Raw genomic sequence first — 23137 nt, forward strand, 5'->3', positions numbered from 1 at the left:
GGATGGATCCCTATGCCGTGACCGCGCTGCGGTCTGTCTCCTACCGCATCGCTTCCACGCCGACCAAGCACCTGCCGGCTATCATCCCTCATGTCACCGCTGCCCTCCTGGCCTGCAGGCCCCTCCTCTCCCTTCCGCTGACCTCGTCGGCAAAGGATGCTTCAGAGGCCGCCGTCCTGGTCCACAAGTTCAGGACCCAGATCTCGACCCTCCTCCAGGACCGCTCCGTCGAGGGCAGATGGGCCGGCGCCGTCCTCGTCAAGTCGGCCGTCGAGCTCGGCGGCTGGGAGACGCTCCAAAAATGCGGGCCCTGGGTGCGAGGTCTGCTCGGCATCCTGTCCAAGCCCGACCCTTCGACCACCAAAGTCTTCTGTATAGTGACTCTGACTCGCATCTTCATGCTCACGCGTGACTACCAGACTCTTGTGAGAGAGATCACCACGCCCTCCCTGACGCCGTTCATCACGTCCTGCATGAACATCTTGACTCGCTTCAAGGATGGGGATGCGAGTCTGCAGCATTTGACCGAGACAGTTCTTGAAAGCTTTTCTCGCCTCTTGCCTCGTCACCCTACTGTCTTCCGTCCTCACTTGACTAAGATTGGCCAATTTCTTGCTACAGTGATTGCTCCAGCCCAAGAGAACCTGTTGACTGCAGAGGGAGACGCCGCGGCACGTCGTCTCTACACTCAGATCCCCTGCTGTGCTGCAAAGGGGGCTTCTCAGCAGGATTGGGAGAAGTCCTTCCAGACAGTCGTTGCAGCTTCGCACCAGACCGCTGATAAGGTCTTCCGTGCCATTATCGAAGATTGGGAATCAGTCACCGGCGTTCAGTCATTCAACAACAACAACGTTCGGGCCGTTGAACAGGAGGTCCAGCAAAGCGAGCCTGACCTTTGTGGATTCCCCGCATGGACGGGAATATACGCTGGTAGTCGACGTCTGATAGGTCTGTTGGACTTGTTGACTGAACTTACCATTGCACCGACTGCCAGCGTAGTCAGCTTCCGCATTGCGCACGTTATGGATCTTCTTACTCGAATCCTTTCACTCACAGCTCCTGCAGCAGCCAAGGGTCGAAAGCAGCAAGAAAGCGGAATCACTTTCAATGACCAGATCAGCAGGGATGAGCGCAACGACCTGTGGGTCGTCTTGCCGCACGTCCATGTGGCAGCAATTAGCTTGTTCGAAGCACTTGTGGAGAGGTTTGGTCAGGCACTTGCTCCGGTCATGGAATTCTTCCTTGAACGTCTGAGCTTCCTGTTCCAAGAGGAGTGGTCACTTGCCTCCATCCGCACCGCTGCCTATTCGGTGCTGACCCAACTACTGCCCATTTTAGGACAGGCGCTGCCCACTGCACAGGTCAAGAGCCTGAATCGCATTATGCACGCTTGTTGTAATGACCTTGCTCCAAGAGAAAAAGTTGAGCCTGCAGTCCAGCCTTCCTCGACTACTGCGGCCAACGGCAATAAGAACAAACAACCACAGGTTTCTATGAATGCGGATACCTTCCTTGGCACCGCCAAACCGAAGAACGCACCTCAGTCTGCCGCCGAGGGTCTCTATGAATCGGCCTATGCGCTCCTGCCGTGCTTGCTCACCTACCTCCCCGCGCATGCCATCGATCATTCTGCAAGAAATCATATGGAGAGTACAGCTGTGTTGATTCGGCATGAGAAGGCACTCTTGGCTAGCGTGATGAACCTTCCATCAAGCGGCAATACGCAGAGTTTGCTGCCTTTACTTGCGCGCATATTCCCAGAGTCGCCCGACGTGGAGATGCTTCTTCGGCCACGCATGCCGGTGATCAAGGTTGCGGGTCGCGAAGGTCTGCCAATGGATGTGGATGAAGAGGAAGAGGAGGAAGACGAAGACGAGGGGGAAAATGAGAACGCAGAAGAGAAAGCGGAAAACGCGGGCGAACCCGAGAACGATCAAATGCAGGTGGATACTGAGCCGATTGTTACGGCTAAGGAAACTACACCGGCCGTTGAACAGAAGCAGGCGGAAGCAGCCAACAAGGGTGCTCCAATCAAAGCTCAGGAAGAGCCTGTATCTGCCACGAAGGAGAGCACCGAAAAACGTCCCAGCGAGGAAACTGCGCCACAAGCCCCTTCTCCTAAGCGCCTCCGTGTTGGTAGTCCTGGCCGCATCGCACTGCAAGAACAAAAGGTTGAGGCCGCAGCCTCTTCCGCGAAACCTGCACCGGCACCAGCTGTCGCCAGTTATGGGGGCAATGACGCTGAAGAGGAGGACGATGAAGACATGGAGATACCTACTTTGGTCATGGATGATGATGAGGAGGACAGTGATAACGAATAGGTGGTCACTCAGTGTGGATCCAAATGGCTTAGGGGCTGAGCGTATTGCTCCTCTGGTCTGCCGTCAAAAATAACAATACCGTTCTTCGGAATCGCCTCGAGCATATCGATTTTTATCGCCAGCAGATAAGCATTAGACCATAAGTACCTAAATGCTGATCTGCAGGCACCAAGACTCGCCGAACGACAATCCACTCGTACTTTCCTTACCTCTTCAATTCTGTGCGGCAGGTCTTGACATTTGTACCTCCATACACGCCCGCATTATATTTTCAGTAAGGAGGCATGTCGGGCCGGCGCTCGGCCAACGCTTATCGACAACGCCCTTGAACCCCATATCTTAAAACACCCCGCTAGTAAATGGACTACTGCATCCTTCGCGCAATACGGCAGTTTGTCGACCCGTCCATTGATGCCTCCCCGCCTCGTTAGCGACCCCAGATAATTTGAAATGGCTTACCCGAGATTTTAGACGTACGTCACAGGGTCCGAGCAAATGAATGGAACGCGCGACTTGGGGTGGGTGGTAAGCTAGGTACACGTAGCTGTAACCGAGGAGGAGTGGGACAAGCCACATTGTGGCTGCCGGGCTACCTCTGTTTGCTCTCTCCTCCGAGATGTGGCGGTAAATAGAGCCCGTGTACGAAAAATTGGTGGAGTGGTGCTATTACTCGTAGATGGACAAAGCAGCGATGACTAAAGGGTGGCTGGGGAGATGAGGATGGAAGGGCGGTGGGAGTGTAGGTACTGCGTAGGGCTGGCATGGTGAAAAAGCATATGAGATTGAGGCTCACTCAGCACGCGGTAGGCTAGAGAGGCCTAGGAGCGGACCGCGACGATCTCGGACAGCGTCAGCATGACCACCCAAGCACCGGCAACCGGTATATGTTGGCGAGCATGGCGCAATCTCGCCTCGCCAATCTAACAGCACGGGCCCCTACTCGAGTAGGTGCCTACTTCGGAGTTACCGTGAAGGAGTGACTTGTCGGACTTGGAAGTCGTCGAGAAGGAGTCTTTCGCCCGAGTAACGGCCTTTGATGGCGTGAGGCGTGAGGCGTAGGCACCACGTGTACCCGCTAGCCCTATAGTTTTTTCTGGAATATTTTTTGTCGTGGCCTGACTCGCAGCCAGAGGGCCTGAGCCACGTATGCTAAGGGAGAGAGGAGAGAGAGAGTGGTGGTTGGGCGTCAGGAGTTGCACGCGGCAGTCGGAAAGTTTGCCGAAGGATCGACGACGAGGGTTGTTTCGCTTGATCGCCCAGGCGTCTAGACCCGAGCCGGATGCGGTCAGCGGGCCTTGTGCAGGGCAGGGCAGAACAGTGAAACTAGTCAAGAGGAAATGCGGAAAGTCCAAATTGCAGGGAGCCCATGAGGTCATGGGAGGCCCAGATGCTTTGTCACAGTCCGCGGCCCATCATGGCAGTCAGCTTTGCGGCGTCGTCGGCGGGCGTGCCTTCTTCACTTTTGCCTGCCAATCCCTGCCGTGCTATCGCCCTCACCACCACCATCGCCCCGTCGCCGTCGCCGTCGCCGTCGCCGCCGCCGTTGCCGTTCTCCGTCAAGCATGCTGCTACTGCGTGCTCTCCACTGAGCCTGCTCTCTTCACGACCCTCGAGCTATGAACAATGCTGCGCCGGGGGTGGTCGAGGACGACTCTGTTGTCGCCACTGCTATACCCATCCACACCCAGTCCGACTCGACCACCGCCTCGGGCCTGCCTGACGATGCCACCCCTACCATGTACCTGGTGAGCGACGACAATGCCACCGCCAACGAACTGGAATCCCGAGAGCGCGTCTGCAAGGCCGCCGTCGCCACTCTCAATCAAGTCGGCCTGGCCGATTTCCTGCAGCACGATCCCAAGCCCACCTTTGTCCTGGACCTCGACGTCTCCGACATTTTTGGCAAAATCCTGCAGCCCGTCTACACTAACCCGGCCCTTTTGGCTGGCGATTCGGGCGCCCTGCTGAGCGTGATATCTGGAAAGTCCAACCTGGACAGGCCCGGCGCCTTCTCGTTGAAGCCGTATGCAAAGTACAGGAAATGGATATATGAGAAAGAGATGGACCCGCCGCTGCGCGGAATCACCTTCAATGGCATGTTTTGGACCAAGGTTATTATCAAAGACCGGTGGAGCGTGATAAGTGGGGTCCAGCCCGAGGCCATCCTGGAGCCTCCGACGCCGAAGCTCGGTCTCTCTCCCGTCCCTACAAGGAACCACTCTCCAACCAAATCCGACGATAGCGGAGGCGGGAAAAGAGCCAGCATCGTGAAGCGCGATGGCCAAGACGTCTCTGGGCAATCTGAAGGAAGCTCGCCTGCCGCAAACTATCCTGATGAGTCCATTTCACGCTTGACAAAATGGGACCCACAGTATGGCGAGGGCGTCGACGATTTGGCTCCAGAACTCGACTGGACCCACCCTGATGAACCTCCAGATTTACCATCCCATGTGCAATTTCTCCGCTCCATTGATTGGGGTTCCACTCCCATTGGTCCTATGGAGGCGTGGCCAACAGAACTTCGTGTCATGGTCAATCTTGTTATGCGGACTCCTGAGCCAGGCGTACTGTTTTGGGGAGAAGAAGTGATAATGATATACAACGAGGCCTACATCCCATTGGTTGGAGACAAGCATCCAACGTGCATGGGAAATTCTGCAAAGACGGCCCTCGTCGAGTACTGGGAGCACTTTACCCCTTTCATTACGCGCAACAAGTTGACTGGAGAAATCGTTACTGAATCAGATCTTCCAATCTTCCTACTGAGAAATGGCATGCTGGAAGAGACCTATTACTCTTTCACATTCCTACCAGTCATGGATGCAATGGGTAATGTGGTCGGACACTACGAACCCGTTACGGAAACCACAAGGGCAGTAGTGTCAGAAAGAAGATTGGCAACACTTCTCAGGCTAAGCGAGGAAACCGGACGAGCTCGAGACTTGGACAATTACTGGCATTCGGTCATGCAGGTCCTCGGAAGCAACGAGAAAGACGTTTCGTTTGCTTTGTTATACTCTGTCGAAGAAGAAGACGAGACTAGTGACGTACTTTCTACTTCTGCCAGTTCAACCGGGTTTTCGAGTAGACAGTGTGTGCTCAAAGGCTCCCTTGGTGTGCCAACTGGACACCCTGCTGCGCCAAACCGTCTCGATTTAATACAGAGCCCCGATGGATTCATACCTTATTTTCGAGAAGCCATGAAGTCACGGAGACCTACAGTTCTAAATGTAGAGAAGGCAGCGTTGCCGGAAGAGATTATACGTGGTATAGAGTGGCGAGGCTTCGGCGATCCAAGCAAGGACTTTGTCGTTTGCCCCATCACCCCGACTTCAAGCACAAACGTCCAAGGGTTCCTGATCATTGGGCTTAATCCACGGCGGCCCTACGACGACGACTACCAACAATTTATTGCAGTTTCGAGCAGACTCTTGGGAACGTCATTGGCATCGGTTGTCCTGCATGATGACGAGATCCGGAGACGGGAGATGATGATCGCACAGGCCGAGTCCATAAAGGCCCAACTAGCAGAGCAACTGGTCGTGAGCCAAAAAGAAGTCGAACGGACCGAGAAGCGGTTCCAGCGCTTTGCCGAGCGCGCTGATGTGGGAATCTTTATCGTTGCCCAGAACGGATACTACAACTATCGCAACAAGAGATGGCACGAAATGTTCCAACTTCCGGAAACTCAGTTGGACATTCGCGATGCGTGGCCTCAGCTGGCATTCCCCGAGGATCTCGCAGCTTGCGAGAAGTATTTTGCCACCTTGATGACTGAGAAGGCTCCAGTATCATTTGAGCTCCGGATCAACAGAAAATGGTCACCGCCTGAAAATGCGGCGGAAATTCACCATGATGATGGCAGTGAAAATCATATGTGGATACTGTGTTCGGCATACCCGGAGCTATCTGACACTGGCGATGTCAAAGAAATTGTGGGCTGCGTGACGGACATTAGCCGCCAGAAATGGGCAGAGGGTCTGCAAAAAAAGCGAACAGAAGACGCACTGGAATCGAAACGCCAACTGGAAAACTTCATCGACACAACCTCCCACGAGATGCGCAATCCCTTGAGTGCAATCATTCAGTGCGCGGATGGCATCATCACCTCTAACAGCAGCATTGTGGCAGAAGATGGCAGACTGGATCCTGGATTGAGCAGTCTATTGGAGGCGGACATCGACGCTGCCCAGACTATTGTCCAATGCAGCACACATATGAAGTGTATTGTGGATGATATTCTAACCATGTCAAAGCTAGACAGTGGCCTGCTCGTGATGACGCCAGTTGCCGCGCAACCGGAATCGATAGGTCGACATGCCGTCAAAATGTTCGAAGCAGAAGCCAAGGCAGCGGGAATCGATTTGGAATTTGAGATGGAATCGACCTACGGCGAACTGGGTCTCGACTGGATTTCTCTAGACCCAACACGCCTCTTGCAGGTTTTGATTAACCTCATCACTAATGCCATCAAGTTCACTCGGCTGGAGACGAAACGTCAGATCACTGTTAGCATTGGTGCGAGCAAGGAACGGCCTGAAACATGCAGTGCAGGAAACGTGCCATACATACGGACGGCGACGGCGGCGGAGGCACCTCCACTTGTGGCGGATTGGGCCAAAGGCGAGAATGTCTTCATCCTGTTCACCGTTCAGGACAGCGGTCGTGGCTTGAGTAACAATGAGAAAGATCTTCTCTTCGCACGCTTCTCGCAGGCATCTCCTCGCACCCATATCAGCTACGGCGGCAGTGGGCTGGGATTGTTCATTTCACGCAGGCTCACTGAGATGCAAGGTGGCGCCATCGGCTTCTCCTCCGAGTCGCACAAGGGCAGCACGTTCTCGTTCTACGTCAAAGCGCGACGCACCAAAAGCCCACCAAGTGCTGAGGGACAGTTCGTACCGGACCTGATGACACCCGTCCGCGCAGCATCGCCACCACCTTCCGATCAAACTAAGTTCCGCAGCCCCACGTCTCCGCGCAGCGCCAGCACGCCATCAATCCGACCCGCCCTGCAACCCGGAAAGGTATCGCTCCCAGACAAGCTGCATGTTCTGGTTGTTGAAGATAACCTTGTCAACCAACGCGTGCTGGCCACTCAGCTGCGCAGCAAGGGTTGCCATGTCAGCGTAGCCAACCACGGCGCTGAGGCCATCGAACACCTGCGCCGCACGCGTTACTGCAAGTCTGGCGGCTTGGATCTCTCCGTCATCCTCATGGATTGGGAGATGCCAGTCATGGACGGCTTGACGTGCGTGCGCGCTATCCGCCAGCTGCAGAAGGAAGGCACTGTCGACGGACACGTGCCCATCATTGCAGTCACGGCGAACGTACGCAACGAACAGATCACCATGGCGAACGAGGCTGGCATGGTAAGTGATCTTTTTGGTCGCCGAAATGATAGCATTCGGCATCCCATCAGTGACTAATATTTCTTTTGTACCCAGGACGACGTCGTTTCCAAACCTTTCCGTGTCCCGGAACTCATGACCCGCATGCAAGCCCTGATAGTGAAGCTTGCAGCCCCTTGAATGGCCGTGCACCGGTCTGTCCTTGTACAGGCCTGCCAGCACAGCACATACCTACGTTCCCAGCAACAAGGGCACCAAATGGACCACCGGCGGAGTTTTGAAAATGCTGCACGACAGCAGCAAGCAACTACTGCTCTATTGGTATCACTGGCTACGGGCTCACCTTCCGTATCTCCAGCAGCATTGCTAGCTTATGCACGATGTTGAGGAATGACGCTTTCCTCCACTACCATTACCATCGTTGGCTTAGAGCACGAATTGCCAGGACAAGATAGGACACCTGTCCTCGATCGCTGTTTGCTCGCGTGATCAGCCGGTCAATCGTTACTACCTATCTACAGCCACGTTCATCTCCACCACCCAGCGACGGAACTCGCGAGTTCCGCGCCGGAGCTCTGCACCAGAGCTCTTTTTTCTCTCTATTTCTTTGCTTCTCTCTTGCATCTCCTTGTTCCTAGATATTTCTCTGAGAAACGCGGCGCGGCGCGGCGCACGGCGAATGCTCAAACTGCCCGCTTGCTCTGCCGCTCCGACGCGGGCCCCATCAGCTACGCATTCCAGGCGCAGAAGACGTATATGGCAGAGCAACGGTGCGTGTAGGATATGGTACGAGACGTGGATGGGGGGTTTGTGGGACGGATGGGAGTGGATGAAGAGGCTCGAGGTGGAGTGGACTGGGTAGAGTTGGATCGAACGCGTAGAATAGAACAAGACGGGACAGGATGGGGCGTGACGGCGCGCGACGGCATGGGGTGGCACGGTGATGATTGATTGATTGGCTGATTGATTGATTAATTAATTAATGGCAGAGAACAGCATGGGCAGTCGTTAGACGGCAGATGGCATACGGCAGACACGCACACACACATACACACACATACAAACTACATTACATTAGACGAAATATGGGAAGGAGCTTTTGAAGTACATAATGGCAGTATACTTCCTTATTTGACTTTTTTTTTTTTTATTGGTAGTGACCGTGGTGACGTACCTACCTAGGTATAGGGAACATTTTTCGGCGTCCGGGTGGAGTTTGGCCGAGCGAGTGCAAATGGAACAAACAAGCCCGACAATTTCGCATTCCGCATTCCATTTGAGAGGAGTCACGAACCCCACCGACCGTCATTCGCCTACCTTTACTTTTCCGAGGGGGCAGCCAAGTATATGCGTCAGGCCTTGAGCTCCTTGCGCATTCATCTCTCAAGCTACCAACCGGTCCGCCGATCTGTCCTGACTCACACGCGCAGCTTCGCATCTACACCTGTAGCATTTAAGTTCAAACCGGCGAAACCAAAACACCCACCACCAATGGCGTCCACCACCACCAAGACTGGCGAGCCTTTCGACCGCGCTCAGCTCGAGTCGCTGATGCGCCGCCGTCTCTTCTACACCCCTTCCTTCGAGATCTACGGCGGTGTTTCTGGCCTTTACGACTATGGCCCGCCCGGCTGCTCGCTCCTGGCCAACATGGTTGACGTGTGGCGGAAGCACTTCGTTCTGGAGGAGGACATGCTGGAGGTCGACTGCACCATGCTCACCCCGCATGAAGTGCTGAAGACCAGTGGACACGTTGACAAGTTCGCGGATTGGATGTGCAAGGACCCCAAGACCGGCGAGATCTTCAGAGCCGACCACCTGGTCGAGGAAGTCCTGGAGTCCAGGCTGAAGGGTGACAAGGAGGCTCGTGGCCAGAAGGTCGAAGAGAAGGAGGACCCCAAGAAGAAGAAGAAGAAGGTCAAGGAGATCAAGGCTATCCAGCTCGACGACGCCGTCGTGACCGAGTATGAGGAGGTCCTTGCCAAAATTGACAACTACAACGGCGAGGAGCTTGGCCAGCTCATCACCAAGTACGACATTAAGAACCCTGCCACCAACGGTGAACTCCTGCCCCCGGTTTCCTTCAACTTGATGTTCCAGACCTCCATTGGCCCTAGCAGCAACATGCCCGGCTACCTGCGTCCGGAGACCGCACAGGGCCAGTTCCTTAACTTCCAAAAGCTGCTGGAGTTTAACCAGCAGCAGATGCCTTTCGCTTCTGCCTCGATTGGCAAGTCTTTCCGTAACGAGATTTCTCCCAGAGCCGGCCTTCTGCGTGTGCGTGAATTCCTGATGGCCGAGATCGAGCACTTTGTGGACCCTGAGGGTGGCAAGAAGCACCCTAGGTTCAACGATGTCCGCGACGTCAAGCTGGAGCTTCTGAACCGCGATGTTCAGCTCTCCGGCAAGACCACCGTTGAGACCACGCCCATTGGTGAGGCCGTTGACAAGGGTATCGTTGACAACGAGACCCTGGGTTACTTCCTGGCCAGGATCCAGCAATACCTGCTGAAGATCGGTGCCGATCCCAAGAAGATCAGGTTCCGTCAGCACATGGCAAACGAGATGGCTCACTACGCTACTGACTGCTGGGACGCTGAGCTGCTCACGAGCTATGGCTGGATTGAGTGCGTTGGTTGTGCCGATCGCAGCGCATACGGCAAGTTTCACCCGTGCCCGTTATTTGTGTCACTGCGCTAACAACTTGCAGACCTGAGTGTGCACATGAACAAGACCGGCGCACCTCTCTTGGTCAGGGAGAAGCGCGCCGAGCCTCTGAAGGTTGAGGAATGGCAGATTGACGTTGAGAAGAAGAAGTTTGGCCCCAAGTTCAAGAAGGACGGTAAGACGGTTGAGGCCGCCATTGAGGCCCTGACCCAAGACATGCGCGAGAAGCTGTCGCTGGACCTCAAGAACAACGGCAAGATTACCATCGACGTGCCCGAGGTTGGGGAGGGCAAGGTCGAGCTCGGAACGGACCTGATCAACATTGAGAAGCGCACGCGGGTCGAGAACACTCGGGAGTACACGCCCAACGTCATTGAGCCGTCGTTTGGCATTGGTCGTATCCTCTACAGCATTGTGGAGCATAACTACTGGGTTCGCCCTGGCGACGAGGAGGGTGCTCGCGGAGTAAGTGGTTGGCGGAGCCTGGTGCCTCGGAACAGAGCTGATAAGAAGTGCAGGTTCTCTCATTCCCTCCGACGGTCGCACCGACCAAGGTGCTTCTCGTGCCGCTGTCGACGCACGCGGACTTTGCGCCGCTGGTGAAGCGGCTCAGCCTGAAGCTGCGCAAGATGGGCATCTCGAGCCGGGTCGACGACTCGTCGGCCAGCATTGGCAAGCGGTACTCGCGCAACGACGAGCTGGGCACGCCGCTGGGCATCACGGTCGACTTTGAGTCGGTGCAAAAGGGCACGTTTACGCTGCGGGACCGCGACTCGACCAAGCAGGTGCGGGCGTCGGAGGAGGAGATATTCGCGGCGGTGCAGAGCCTGTGCGAGGGCAACGAGACGTGGGCCGAGGTGTCGAAGCGGCTGCCGGTGTTTGAGGGCCAGCAGCTGGAGTAGAAGCAGTAGATAGAAAAAAATGGCACTGGGGCGCGGATATTATGACGAGTCGCTCCCAGGGGGCGGCTAGGCCCGCAGATGCAGACTCTGGGCCCCGCTGTGTGCCGCCCCCCCCCCCCCCCCCGAGGAAATGAGAAGAAGTTCTCCCCCGCAGTCGACGCTGAGCCCGCCCTCGGGTAGGCCGTGCCACTTATTCTCTCTCCACCGATGGCGGCTTGTACATAAAGAGTCTGCCGGCGGGCCTAGCCGTGACACAGGGCTTGCAGCTACTTCACGAGACGACATGGCCTTGTTACCGGCCGGAGGGGCGCGCCGCCCAGAGAGTCGGGCTGAGTCCACCACCTCTCGATCAATGTGAGTCGCTTCCGTCCGTCTGGGTGTGCGACAACAACGTCAACACCTACCTCTCTTTTCCTTTTTCACGCCACCTTTTTTTCTTTTACTTTTCTTTTCTTTACTTTCTTTTTTTATCCTTTTTCCCCTTCACTCACAACCTACAACCCACCCAGTCACTCGACCCGCTCCCTGCGCTCCACAGACCTCACCCACGTCTGCGAAAATGGCCGCACCTATCCAAACAACTCCTACTACATGCCATGCGACGCCCTGGAGCAGACACGTCTCGAGATCCTCCACCGCATCTTCCTGACCGCGCTGTCGGGCGCCCTGACCACCGCGCCCCTACCGCCCGGCATTCAACGCGTGCTCGATGTCGGCACGGGCCCGGGAGAATGGGCATGCCAGATGGCCGAGCAGTTCCCCGATGCCGAAATCGTTGCTGTCGACCTAGCGGTCTGGGACCTACCCGCTGCCAACCATGGCGGCGCCGACGCCTCGGACTCGGACGCCGACGGCAGTGACGGCGAGGCCTACACCTGCGCCGACAGGCCCAACGTCGTCTGGGAGATTGACGACCTTGAAGTGGCAGCAGAATCAACCGATTATCGTGACCGCCTCGACAAGGCCGCCCACGAGATGCACGCGCTGTCGATCGATCAGGGCTATGCAAGCGGCAGCACCGGGCCCTTGGAGCCGACGACCATGTCAGAAACGTTCGTTGCCGAGCCATCATCGGGAGAGAGCAACGACGAGGCACCGGCAGGCGGCTGGAACTTCTCAGAGCCTTTCGACTTTGTGCACCTACGCAACATGAAGGGGGCGTTCAGCGATTGGGGCGCCGTCTACCGCGAAGCGTTTGAGAGCTTGGCACCAGGCGGGCTGCTCGAGGTCGTAGACCTCATGATGGACCTGGATGGGGGCAACGGCAGCGGGGACTTTGCGACGTCAGCGCTACGCGAGCTGGTAGCGGCGACGGTGGAAGCGGCAGCGGCGGCGGGGCGGCCGCTGGGGCTGGCGCACTTGGATCGCGCGCAGCTCGAGGAGGCCGGCTTTGTCGACGTGCACCGGACCGTTGTGGACGTGCCCATGGGCCCATGGCCCGCAGATGAACGGCGTGCCGTCATGGGAAAGATGTGGCTAGTGGCCTGTGCCGAGGGCATCGAGGCCTTGTGCCTGCGGCTACTGACGCGCACGGCGGGCTGGAGCGTTGAGCGGGTGCGGGAGCGGGTTGGGCGTGCTCGTGAAGAGCTGCTTATGGGCCGCCATGGCGGCGTGCGTACCGAGATCTGCTTCGTGACGGCGCGGAAGGCGCGCCGGCGGAAATGAAGACTGACTGGCACCTTGTGCGGTCGCTGGCGTGCGAGGTGTCTACCTACGTGTGCGTGCGGTGGATGCGTCGTGCTTGTTGTGCTTGCTTTTTCGGGATGCCGCTCGTGAGTCGTGCGCCATGAGCTCTCGCTTCTCAAATGACTCGTGACTTATCTACCACCGATCCTGCCACCCCTGCGATCCATGCCTCCTCCAAAATCCTCTCACACGTTTTCCCCCATGTCAGAGTCAAAGCATCTGTCTGCGAGGCTCAACTTTCTCCACAAGGCGGCACACTCGCTGGCTCTATCTTCGCCCGAGACGTCTTCTTTCCTGCAATCGCAGTATGGCCTTCTCCTCGCCGAGAACGCACGGAGACGAGAAGTCTGCAACGCATGTGGCATCATCTTCATCCCTGGCTGGTCCAGTCACGTCAGTCAGGAGACTTCCAAGTCACGGAAGAAGACCAAGGTGTCCAAAGCTTCGGACAACGCTGCTCCGAAAATGACCATTTACACGTGCCTCCGGTGCCATAGCAAAACGCCGTTCCAAGCCCCTCCAGCCAAGGAGCGGCTAAAGGCACGGAAGCTCCCGCACGCCCTAAAGGAAGAATCACTACCATCGTCGTCATCTGCAAGCGGCGTGACTGCACCAGCAGCTCAGCAGCAGCAGCAGCAGCAGCAGCAGCAGCAGCCGCCGCCGCCCGTCGCAACCTCAGCAAACGCCAGCAGCAAAAAACGAGCCAAAACACGCAAGCAGGGCGGCCTGGCTGCCATGCTCGCAAGCAGCAAGAAACCCGAGTCCAAGGGCTTCGGACTCGACCTCATGGACTTTATGCAAGGCCCGTGATGCCGGATGAGCGCACGTACCACCGCGGGGCAACCGGCCGGACCCCTCCACTCCTCTCCCAAAAGTGCTTGGACTAATACGAGCGCTTTCCTTTTTTCTCATATTTCCTCCAAATAACAAGTGACGTGAGAGCAAGCATTGAGCCCGTCCACGGAATGGAGACATCAACCACGACCAGCCACTCCGGACAACGAAGCCATCCCTAGGTTAATGGCTGTCCTTCCATTATTCTCATGCTTGTAGCATCTGTCATCGGCGCATAACAAGACTGAGCGTATTCCGTTGCAGAACAGTGAAATCAATGGAGAAATTTGTTACAATCCCATGGGCTGCTGGACTGACGAGAATTGTGTTGATTTCCACGAGCAACCTCACCTCACGTTCACAGGGCCTTAAAACCCCGTAACTCCGAACCAGTTTTCGCTCTCCCTCCCTAATGTTTCCGTTGCCTTTCTTTCACCTTCCACAGGCCAACAAACAACAACATGGATCTCGAAGATTCACCGGACGGCGATATTCCGGTAGCTCCTTCCATCGTTTCATGCAGAATGCCGCTCTCTTTCCTTGTTCCCTCAGACACAGACGATGGCGCGGATCTCTCCATCTCTAACTTTCTCGCCAATGACGAGAAGGATGAAGACGATCTCCAAAAGGCTCTGGGTGTAGAAGAGAATGACAGCTTTCAGTCCGGCTGCCTAAATGAGAACAGACCTAAAGGCTTTGCCTGTATCATCTGTCCTTGCCAATTCTTCACTCAAGCTCGCCTCAGGTTTCACTATAGCGCACATCACTGGGACAAGTCCCAGTTCAAGTGTTCGAAGTGCGGCAAGGTCTTCAGTCATAATGATAACAGCTTACACCACCACCGATGCATTCACGACGGCAACACTAGCCTGGTCGATTCAAGCCCTAAAGATCTGAGGCAACATGTTCCCTCTGGCCAGACATCGGTCACTCCACCCAGTCACTGTCTAGATCTCGAACAAAAGTCTCAAGCTCAGTCAATGTTTGGGCCAATCACTGTTCCACCGACTCCCAAGACTCCACCGACTCTTAAGGTTCCACAGACTCCAAAAACTCCACAGACTCCCAAGACTCCACAGACGAACTTCAAAAATTTCCTTCCGACTCCTAGTTCTGCCAGGAAGACAAGGAAAACCTCTGCGGATGATGGTCCAGTAAGTGCTGTCAAAGACGATTCCCGTTGAATGTCAAGATTAATACAACATCAGCAAGATCCTATCAGGGAGACTTCTCCTGCAGCCGATATTGAACTCCAGGTGCCCTTCAAGCCGTTCGATTGCATTCACTGTTCGTGTCGCATCCTCTACATATACGAAAAGCCTTTCGAGTGCCCCAACTGCGGCGGAAAGTTCCCTCGCAGCGACAGCATCTCTCAGTACCAATGCACGAACAATACCAATACGGCCGTGCAGAACGCCCGCGGCGAAGTTAGTAACCCCTTGCCAGAGCCGATCATGTCCGGAATCGAGGCAAAGCCTCATCGCCGCGAGGAATCATCAGATAACGACAGCTTGGATGGCATGCCTCTTATCAAGCGGATCAAACTCGATCAGAACATACGCGCCATGGCTTCTGGTCCCAAGAATACCCAGGGAAAAAGACTTCGTTGCGAGAAGCCTTCATCTGCCGGCGACAGCGTAGACGATATGCCTCCCGCGAAGCGATTGAGATCCTGGAAATATCCAGTACTCAAGCCCGAGGGATCTGTGGAAGACATCGGCTCCTTTGACAAAACAAGCGCCTGTGGAAGCCTCAGCAGTCCCAGCTCCATGCACACCGGCGAGCTATACGGCCCACTGACCGACGATGATGCCCGGAAATACTTCGACGAAGCCCGCGACATGATCACTGCCTTCATAGACGAGAGCCGCCACTTACGAGGCTTGCACCAACGATACGTGACGCAGATGACGGACATGATGAACCGGGTCAGGGTCCTGGAGGCAGAAAATGCCACAATGAAGATCAAGGTCAATGACCTGGAATACTTTCAAAACGAAGAGTATTACCTGAGCGAAGACAATGACGAAGATGGAGACTATCAGGAGGGCGATGCTTGAATGGGTCCTTTGTCTGTGGAAAAGTGTCATACAGACGAGATTGACTTTAGATGCGATTTATGATTGACGACGGCCCTCCTTTCCTGCTGCACCCGACTGTCGGTTCGGCATTCTGTTTTGGGATATCAATGATGATGTTCTGGGAACTGACAGCAACGCATGCGCTCCGGGGCGCATGGCATGGAAATTAGAAGTATGCAGCACGAATACACTACTTCATGACACAGTGATGGCACCTCCCCTCCCCCTCCCGTGAATAAAGAACTTGTCTCAGTGAAAGACTTTGCAAAGTACCAAGCTCCGACAAGTTTTATCCATTCCTGCTTCTACGACTTAAGGGGTAGATGATGGCGCGGCCTGCATGTCCCTATGAACGGTTTCATCTGGCCACGAGTTTAAGCTCTACAGCCAGCTAATAAGTGATCCAGATAGCTAGCTAGTTACTATCTTCATACCCCTGTGAAATACGTTATCTAGCCACGAGTTTGAGCTCTACATCCAACTAAGAAGTGATTCATATGGTTATGTTGTTATGACGTTCATATCCATTTGAAGTACTTTATCCAGCCACGAGTTCAAGCTCTACGTCCAGCTAAGACGTAATCTGTATGGGTTGTTCAAATCTGTTTGTAGGAGCATGGAATGATTGCAATACCCGCAGGTATTTGTATTCGGAGTAGCTTTGACACACTTTTATTTTCACGGAGTATCACTCACTTAGAAACCTCTACCTTTTTGTGTCATGCGCGTCCCGCCAACTTTGTACGGTAAGCGTAGTCACCCAGACGAAGGAGTTCGTAGTAGGCATAGAGAGTGGTGACCAAATTATCCAATGTCTTTGCCCTATATATGGCTATGGCAGGAAGATCGATCCCACGAAGACAATGCCGTAGCGGTCAAAGAGGTAGGTAGGTACAACGAGGGGAATCCCAACAGATCATCAAAGAATCAAACATCCAATCAAACACCCGCAAAACAATCAACTTCCCAAACAGACGCCACACCACCGACCACCTTCTTCAAACCCCACATTTGCACCCGCAAACCCAAATCCAAAACTTCCTTCTCACAATCTACTTGGCACAACACGCCTTGGCCTCGCCCTTGTCGCCCTCATTGCCGCCATCAAACGCCAGTCGCGAGATGCGATCGACGAGCGAGTTGCCCTGGCGCACGCCCGACGGCACGCTGCAGTAGCTGGGCGGGACGTCGAGGCAAGGGTTGCGGGTGAAGAAGTTGCGGGGCCGCAACAGCAGCGAGAAGGGCTCTGCCGGCATGACGGGGAAGTCCTCGGGCGCCGGGAAGTGCGTGATGCCGAACGTGTGCCACAGCACAATGTCCGTGTCGGCGATGGACGCGTCGGGCTCGGCCGAGAGCCAGGCTGGCAGGCCTTGCGATGGCTCGCCTGACGTCTGCGGCACGTGTCGTCCTGCGGGGTGGATTTGGTCGTCGTTGTCTGCGTGTGCGTGTTAGCATGCGTGCGAGGAGTGAGCTGGGGGGAGTGATGGATCTTACACTTCGTGACGTGGATGGCGTGTCTGGCGAAGCCGGCGCGCTTCCATACCAAACTGTTTTCCTTGGGGAGGAGCGGCGGCACCTCCCTGCTGACCAGCTTGTAGCTGACGGGCTTCTTGCTGTAGGGGTTCAGCTTGCTGGTGTTGCACATCTCCCACGTGCGGCTAGTGTTGCCATCGTAGTCGCTCGTGCCTGTGGCTTGCGTCTCCAGCTTCGTCTTCTTGCAATAGAACGCGTTGCCGTAGTAGTTCTCTTTCGAACCGACTTCGCCGGCGCCGCGCGCGGCGTCCGCAACGAAGACCGTGTTGTTCGGACCATCGATGTTGGGGTCGATGCGCATGCAGAACAAGTGCTGGTGGTTGTGCGCATTCACGCCGGGGTACACTTCTGTGCCGTAGCCCTCCAGGTCCTCGCCATCGTTCATGGGGTACGTATTCAGGATGCCGGTGAGTTTGATCTCGAGCTGGATGGTACCGTCTTGGTGGAAAATCCAGTAGACGCAGTACTCGTAGTTGGCGGCCGTGAAGATTTGCGAGATGATGAGCTTGCGCGCACGCGTCACAGTGCAGGCATCGTCGCGGAAGTCGGTGTGCTTGAATAGGATTCCAGCATCCTCTTCATGGATGCAAATGGCGTTCTTGATGGTCTGAGCCTGACCGGCGCGGTTGACAAAAGCGGCATCCATGTAGTGGATAGCACCCTTGCAGTCGCAGCCCAAAGAGAGACTGTTGGTCATATAACCACCACCGTACTCTCCCAGGTCAAAGGCGTGCTTGCGCTGGTGCGGGTGCTCTGGATTGCCGTAGGGGACCACCATCTCAGCCAGTGATATTCTCCAGAAGATGGGACGCTCGTTTCCCTTGTCGTTGAAAGAGATGTTGGAAAGAACGAGGCCCTCCTTGTAATTGAAGCCAATGTGGAACTTCCACTTTTGCCAGTCGATGATCCTGCCGTCCATCTTGAACGAAACACCTTCCGGCTGCGTGATGTTGATGGGCTTGAGATCCTGGCGGAAACCACCTTCTGCCTCAATAGAGGTAGCGTGGTAGTTGTTTGGCGGTGCCTTGTTCAGCGGTCGCCTTACCTTGGGGATATCGATGTGAATAATCTCTTGCTTGTCGGCGTTGAAGATGGGGCAGAAATCCAGGGGATAAGTGTATTGATTGTCATCCACGTGTGGGCGGTAGTACATCAAAGCTTGCTGCAGGCGGACTCCAGTGCCAAAACGCTCATCATAGCCAATCGTCCAGGCTATCTCACTGTTAGCGTTTATCTCGTGAGTTCCATGGGCACACTTACGATCACAGTGGACCTTGTACATGTCCTCTGGCGGGATACCAATGATTCCGCACTGTTCAATGACCTTGGGGTCTTTCCGTACGACACTTTCGACAATTTGCAAATCCTCCATGGTAATCTGACTTTAATTAGCCTCAAACTCAGTGGTATTCATATGCTGTCGACTCACCAAAGGCTGCACGCCCTCAGTCTGTGCCCAGCTGACAATCCTCTCTTCGTCCAAATCCACCACACCATCATAGACCTTGCTGCCAGGAGCAATGCAGACAACATCGGCTTTTCGGGCAGGCCGAGCGTTCTGCTCGGGATTTGCCAGCCATGCCATCATCTCCTTCTTACGCGGTTCCCAGAGAGTTACAGCATTAAAGAAGACATCGCTGTGGTCCTTGCGGATTATGCCAACCGCCTTCTCAATCTCTACCTCAGACAGCGGATCAAAGGGATGAGGAGGCGCCGTCTGGCCAGTGACGTGCGAGGCCACCTGCTTCAAGCGGTCGAGAACCATTGCGAAGACTGTGGATGGAGGTTAAGGTAGTACACTGAGGTATTAGAGTAAGGAAGGGTATTGGTTTGTTGGTGGAAGATGGAATGGAAGATTGAAGGTTGATATAAGAGACCACATCAGCGGCATCGGATGCCTCTATCTGTTATATACAGATAGACGCAAGCATGCCGACGGCAGATACCCCGCCATGTGGGGTAGGTGGCTTGAAGCCTGCCACGGATGGTCAAAGGATGCGCGTCGTGCGCCGGTCGATAGCGATACACGATAAGCTGGATGCACCTGCACGAGTCACATCCGGGCTTTTTTGACTGAATCCGGCTTAGCCGCTGAGGGATGCACACAGCGGAGCTGGACTCGACGACTCTCTTGAGCTGATGGATGCGATTTGCATGCAGCCGACCAACGCTTATCCTTATGCAGGTTCCGCGATGCTTTTCTCTTGCTCCATGCGCCCTGCCGAGACAGTTGCGGTAAGTCCTCGCGGTTGCCGTCGATCTCGGAACGGCGGGCCCGACGGTAAAGATAGTAGCAATTGCGATGACAACCACAGTTGATGTTGGCGCTTCTCAATGGCGAGAGTGGCAAGAGGGTCTGATAACCTGCAATTGTTGTGGATGGCCTTAATGTAATGCCATTAGCTGACGAGGCTTGTCCCACGCATAGGTACCAGCATGGCTCCGAATCGTTTATCCACCCCGGATGGGTACGAGGTTAAGAGATGGCCATATGACTCGTGGCATACCAACACTCTCAAGAGTTAACCTTTCTTCATCACGCAGGCGTGCACATTGCTTGCGATAAGACAGTTGAAAATCAAGTAGACATTCCGCTACTCTGATTGCTAAACCCGATCCCAACCCGGCAGCCCAAACCCGCCTAAAGCCCCAGCACCAGTCCCAGCACCATCACGCAAAGCCGTCATCGCATTGAAAAGCAAAGCACAGCGCCGAGCAATGCAAGAGACGTGGCCCCGGTTCAGTCACCGCAGGCGCCGCTGTAAAACTCCAGCTTGAGAAAGGGGGTAATCACAAAACACCAAACGCTTGCCCGAGAAATTGCCCAAGTGATAGAAGGAGAATGTGGGATCTTTTATACGAAACAGCCACAACAGAAGAATGGAGAAGATTCATTCAGACACCCGAGAGCTTTCGCCGAAAGAAGCCCTCATTTGGCATACTGAAAGTTACCAAACCCTCCAGGCGTCATGCTGCCAAGGCCATGACCACCAGGTCCCGGCGTTCCGCTAGCCAAACCCGCCGCGTTGGTAATGGGCGTGCTGGGCCCGTCCCTACTCGGCGTAGCACCAGTGTGGAATGCAAGCGCTGCCTGGAATGCACCGTTGATGTTCGACGCATGGCCATGTGCTGCCAGTACTGCTGCCTGCGCCGTAGCCGACGCTGGCGGTCCGACTCCTGTCAATCCCCACATCTGTCCATTCATCTCATCGGGAACGTGACCTTCGAAGACCTTGGCGCGCAGTTGCCAGAAGACGTTGCCTGTGAGCCAGGCATCGGAGCCGGCCTCGTGTTGGGTGCCAACCCGCTGACATCCGAGCTCCTCTGCTAAATCTTGAAGACCCGACTTGGTTCCAACCCCATTCAGGATGGTCATCGCCTGTGCGCTGAGGCTGTTCTGCACCTGAAGTCTTTGAGCGTGGCGCCATAGGAATTTGACGTCGAGCAGGCGCGGGAAGAAAATTTCAACCAGTTTCCGGTACTCCTCCTCGTCGTTAGGTAGTTGCTTGCACCACATGAGTTTGACGAGATATGCGAAATCATAGCCAGAGTGGAAAGATATCCAGTTGACGTCGTCGGACAAGGCAAGGCCAGAGGTGATGAGAAGCGAGCCAAATTCCAACGGATCGATGCCCATTTCAGCGTGCTTTTCGAAATCTGTGCCAGCCTTCTTTAGAACCTGGATCGAGTCCTCGTTGTACATGTCCTCCTCTAGCGAGAACTGGAAGTTGAAGGTCCACGTGCACGGGCACATTATGAGGTTGTTCTGATATCTTCCTTGGGTGACTGATGCTGAATCCACCTGCGCCGGGGGTATTTCACCCTCTGTCGAGAAAAGGGTGATGCCGAGTTGTATTATCTTGAGGAGGTCCACGTTGCAGCGAACGGTCTGGTAGTGGTAGCTGGCTTTGGTGATGAAGTCGCCCATCGGTCTCGCGACAACTCCTGGAAATTCGGTGTCCTTTGACCTGTTAGCATCAACAGGCCCCGCCAAACGTGGACCCTGGACACCATACCATGCTGATATACGGGTACTTGTCCACGAGGCTCCGCAGCATCGCCATCTCTTGCGCAAGGTTATTTTTCCACACGTGCCGTATCCGGGTCCCCATGCCCTTGGTCCCTCCTGACGCTATGCTTGCCGCCTCGTGGTCTCTCTGTTGTTGCAGAGCGGCGCCGTGAGCGAAGCCCATTTGCGCGGCATGGCTTGCCAGCCCGGTGCCGCCCCCTGCAAGGGCGCCGGCGCCTCCGAAGCCACCTGCCATGGCGGCGTTGCTTTGGGCGGGACCGAAGAGGTTCATGTTGCCGTTAGGGTTGGCGGTGCCGAAGGCGGGATGTGCACCGATGTTCTGCCCCTGGAGGCCGGCATTGGCATGCTGGAGATGTGAAGCTTGCTGCAGCGCATGTTGCTGGTTGAGGTGCTGGAAGGGATTCGAGACGTTGTGTGGCGGATACCGGGTCACAGCTGGCGGCATCCTTCCTATCGAGTGTCGAGGCCCAATGCTAGAGTGAGGCAGAGTGAAGCGCGCATACGGTTTGCGTGGGTGAGAACGGGGCGCGGTCCGTTGGGGAGTCAAGATGCGCTCGTCAAGGGATCGGCCAGGGTGGTCTCGTTGTGCGGAGGGTTGATGTGGTAGGAAGCGGGATGCCTTTGCGCGGCTGGTTCCAGGTGATCCGCGAGCGTCCTACTTGGCCCGTGCACGGGCCATTAAGCTACAGCATGACGGACGGCCTTGTCACGAAGTTGTATCTTGACCCTCCTCCTCCAGACACTGCCCGTTAGGTCCCTTTCCCACAACCCCCAGGCACCCGACAGCCGTGAGTTGGCATTCTTCAGTCCACTGCACCGCCCGACTGACGCGCTGCCGCAGCCACACCATGCCCCCACGCGCCAACCTCACCGGCTTCGATCCCAGGAAGTTTGCCGCCTCCGCCGGCTCGCCCGCCAATGATCCGTGGAAGAGATAGTGAGTCGAGTCCGCATAGCCGCTGCGCCGCCGGAGCTGACCCTGGCCACAGCGAGGCCTGGAGGTACACCGGCCCCTTCTCCCGCTGGAACCGCTTCAAGGGCTCCTTCCCTGGCCTCGGCATTGCAACCGTCGCCTTCGCCGTCTACTGCGGCTACGAGGCTCTCTTCCTCAAGGACGACCACCCGCACGAGAAGAAGGGCCACCATGACATGGTTGCGTAAGGGAAAGAGGCTTTGATATTTGGCGCAAAAGGATGGGTTTGATCGGGCTACAGCAACCGAGCCGACTGTACATATGACAGAGCATGGCCCGGTGCGCGCCGTCAAGGGCCATGTCTGAAGAATCGCCCGCCAGGTGGTGATGGATGTAAGAGGAGAGGGGCCCTTGTCGCGCCATCAATCCATTTGAACATGTTTTTGGCACAAATGACCCTGTCCTGCCACGGAGCTTGGTCGCAGCATACATGGCAATGTGCGCAAGTCCACTGTATTGGCTGTTACTCTGGCATTGGCGGTAGAGTAGGCCAATTCCCGCCTGTTGCAAAGACGCGACAAATGACGGTTGGCGAACGGCCGCCATGGCCTCTTAACATGCCCTATTCGATACGTTGCTCGCAAACATGCTGAACTGTACGTCGCCTCTCAATTGACACACAGACGCTTACATTGAAAGAGCTCTGATTTGACGCTGGGTCCATATGATGGAGAGGTCGGCTCGTTCGGCCAAGGCGCGGTCGAATCAGCCCTGACCAGTCGAATGACGATTTTGCAGTCACAGTGAAGTTGCCAAGTC

The 23137-nt window shown here is 55.6% G+C and overlaps 10 protein-coding genes across 10 annotated transcripts; 7 read left to right on the top strand and 3 right to left on the bottom strand.

The window, feature by feature from the left end:
- Positions 1-2: 2 nt before the first annotated feature.
- Positions 3-2321, top strand: K452DRAFT_326140 (uncharacterized protein; the record flags this gene model as incomplete). Its single annotated transcript, XM_033544829.1, has 2 exons — positions 3-1943; positions 1998-2321. The coding sequence occupies 2 exons, from the start codon at positions 3-5 to the stop codon at positions 2319-2321; spliced, it is 2265 nt and encodes a 754-aa protein (XP_033398634.1).
- A 748-nt stretch (positions 2322-3069) lies between these two features.
- On the bottom strand, positions 3070-3817 carry K452DRAFT_12995 (uncharacterized protein). The gene has a single exon (XM_033535278.1). The coding sequence runs from the start codon at positions 3695-3697 to the stop codon at positions 3242-3244; it is 456 nt and encodes a 151-aa protein (XP_033398635.1). The 5' UTR covers positions 3698-3817; the 3' UTR covers positions 3070-3241.
- A 240-nt stretch (positions 3818-4057) lies between these two features.
- On the top strand, positions 4058-7852 carry K452DRAFT_226207 (uncharacterized protein; the record flags this gene model as incomplete). Its single annotated transcript, XM_033536810.1, has 2 exons — positions 4058-7693; positions 7769-7852. 2 exons carry the CDS (start codon positions 4058-4060, stop codon positions 7850-7852), a joined length of 3720 nt encoding a protein of 1239 aa, XP_033398636.1.
- A 1102-nt stretch (positions 7853-8954) lies between these two features.
- Positions 8955-11278, top strand: K452DRAFT_286556 (uncharacterized protein). Its single transcript, XM_033540319.1, has 3 exons — positions 8955-10331; positions 10383-10804; positions 10858-11278. The coding sequence occupies exons 1-3, from the start codon at positions 9164-9166 to the stop codon at positions 11239-11241; spliced, it is 1974 nt and encodes a 657-aa protein (XP_033398637.1). The 5' UTR covers positions 8955-9163; the 3' UTR covers positions 11242-11278.
- A 219-nt stretch (positions 11279-11497) lies between these two features.
- Positions 11498-12941, top strand: K452DRAFT_286558 (uncharacterized protein). The gene has a single exon (XM_033540320.1). The coding sequence runs from the start codon at positions 11833-11835 to the stop codon at positions 12904-12906; it is 1074 nt and encodes a 357-aa protein (XP_033398638.1). The 5' UTR covers positions 11498-11832; the 3' UTR covers positions 12907-12941.
- Positions 12942-13128: 187 nt separating this feature from the next.
- On the top strand, positions 13129-13737 carry K452DRAFT_297444 (uncharacterized protein; the record flags this gene model as incomplete). The annotated part of the gene is made up of 1 exon (XM_033542025.1): positions 13129-13737. The coding sequence occupies one exon, from the start codon at positions 13129-13131 to the stop codon at positions 13735-13737; it is 609 nt and encodes a 202-aa protein (XP_033398639.1).
- A 1535-nt stretch (positions 13738-15272) lies between these two features.
- On the top strand, positions 15273-15912 carry K452DRAFT_286560 (uncharacterized protein). Its single transcript, XM_033540321.1, has one exon. It carries the CDS (start codon positions 15282-15284, stop codon positions 15819-15821), a length of 540 nt encoding a protein of 179 aa, XP_033398640.1. The 5' UTR covers positions 15273-15281; the 3' UTR covers positions 15822-15912.
- A 729-nt stretch (positions 15913-16641) lies between these two features.
- K452DRAFT_317821 (uncharacterized protein) lies at positions 16642-19241 on the bottom strand. The gene is made up of 4 exons (XM_033544102.1): positions 18805-19241; positions 18636-18753; positions 17337-18587; positions 16642-17277 (listed from the first exon to the last, which is right to left on the bottom strand). Exons 1-4 carry the CDS (start codon positions 19138-19140, stop codon positions 16895-16897), a joined length of 2088 nt encoding a protein of 695 aa, XP_033398641.1. The 5' UTR covers positions 19141-19241; the 3' UTR covers positions 16642-16894.
- Positions 19242-19966: 725 nt separating this feature from the next.
- Positions 19967-22007, bottom strand: K452DRAFT_350621 (uncharacterized protein). The gene is made up of 2 exons (XM_033545668.1): positions 21392-22007; positions 19967-21336 (listed from the first exon to the last, which is right to left on the bottom strand). Exons 1-2 carry the CDS (start codon positions 21848-21850, stop codon positions 20305-20307), a joined length of 1491 nt encoding a protein of 496 aa, XP_033398642.1. The 5' UTR covers positions 21851-22007; the 3' UTR covers positions 19967-20304.
- A 165-nt stretch (positions 22008-22172) lies between these two features.
- Positions 22173-22942, top strand: K452DRAFT_248559 (uncharacterized protein). Its single transcript, XM_033538100.1, has 3 exons — positions 22173-22193; positions 22247-22342; positions 22395-22942. The coding sequence occupies exons 2-3, from the start codon at positions 22254-22256 to the stop codon at positions 22564-22566; spliced, it is 261 nt and encodes an 86-aa protein (XP_033398643.1). The 5' UTR covers positions 22173-22193; positions 22247-22253; the 3' UTR covers positions 22567-22942.
- Positions 22943-23137: the final 195 nt, after the last annotated feature.

Source organism: Aplosporella prunicola (assembly GCF_010093885.1).
Source record: "Aplosporella prunicola CBS 121167 unplaced genomic scaffold K452scaffold_10, whole genome shotgun sequence".
Lineage (NCBI taxonomy): Eukaryota > Fungi > Ascomycota > Dothideomycetes > Botryosphaeriales > Aplosporellaceae > Aplosporella > Aplosporella prunicola.

Coding starts and splice junctions, on each gene's coding strand:
- K452DRAFT_286560 (XM_033540321.1), top strand. CDS start 15,282: ATGCCTCTTATCAAGCGGATCAAACTCGATCAGAACATACGCGCCATG.
- K452DRAFT_12995 (XM_033535278.1), bottom strand. CDS start 3,697: ATGACCTCATGGGCTCCCTGCAATTTGGACTTTCCGCATTTCCTCTTG.
- K452DRAFT_286558 (XM_033540320.1), top strand. CDS start 11,833: ATGCCATGCGACGCCCTGGAGCAGACACGTCTCGAGATCCTCCACCGC.
- K452DRAFT_248559 (XM_033538100.1), top strand. CDS start 22,254: ATGCCCCCACGCGCCAACCTCACCGGCTTCGATCCCAGGAAGTTTGCC. Junction 22,343..22,394: donor AATGATCCGTGGAAGAGATA/GTGAGTCGAGTC, acceptor CCCTGGCCACAG/CGAGGCCTGGAGGTACACCG.
- K452DRAFT_350621 (XM_033545668.1), bottom strand. CDS start 21,850: ATGCCGCCAGCTGTGACCCGGTATCCGCCACACAACGTCTCGAATCCC. Junction 21,337..21,391: donor AGTACCCGTATATCAGCATG/GTATGGTGTCCA, acceptor AACAGGTCAAAG/GACACCGAATTTCCAGGAGT.
- K452DRAFT_317821 (XM_033544102.1), bottom strand. CDS start 19,140: ATGGTTCTCGACCGCTTGAAGCAGGTGGCCTCGCACGTCACTGGCCAG. Junction 18,754..18,804: donor CTGAGGGCGTGCAGCCTTTG/GTGAGTCGACAG, acceptor AATTAAAGTCAG/ATTACCATGGAGGATTTGCA. Junction 17,278..17,336: donor CGCCATCCACGTCACGAAGT/GTAAGATCCATC, acceptor ACGCACACGCAG/ACAACGACGACCAAATCCAC.
- K452DRAFT_286556 (XM_033540319.1), top strand. CDS start 9,164: ATGGCGTCCACCACCACCAAGACTGGCGAGCCTTTCGACCGCGCTCAG. Junction 10,332..10,382: donor TGCCGATCGCAGCGCATACG/GCAAGTTTCACC, acceptor AACAACTTGCAG/ACCTGAGTGTGCACATGAAC. Junction 10,805..10,857: donor ACGAGGAGGGTGCTCGCGGA/GTAAGTGGTTGG, acceptor TAAGAAGTGCAG/GTTCTCTCATTCCCTCCGAC.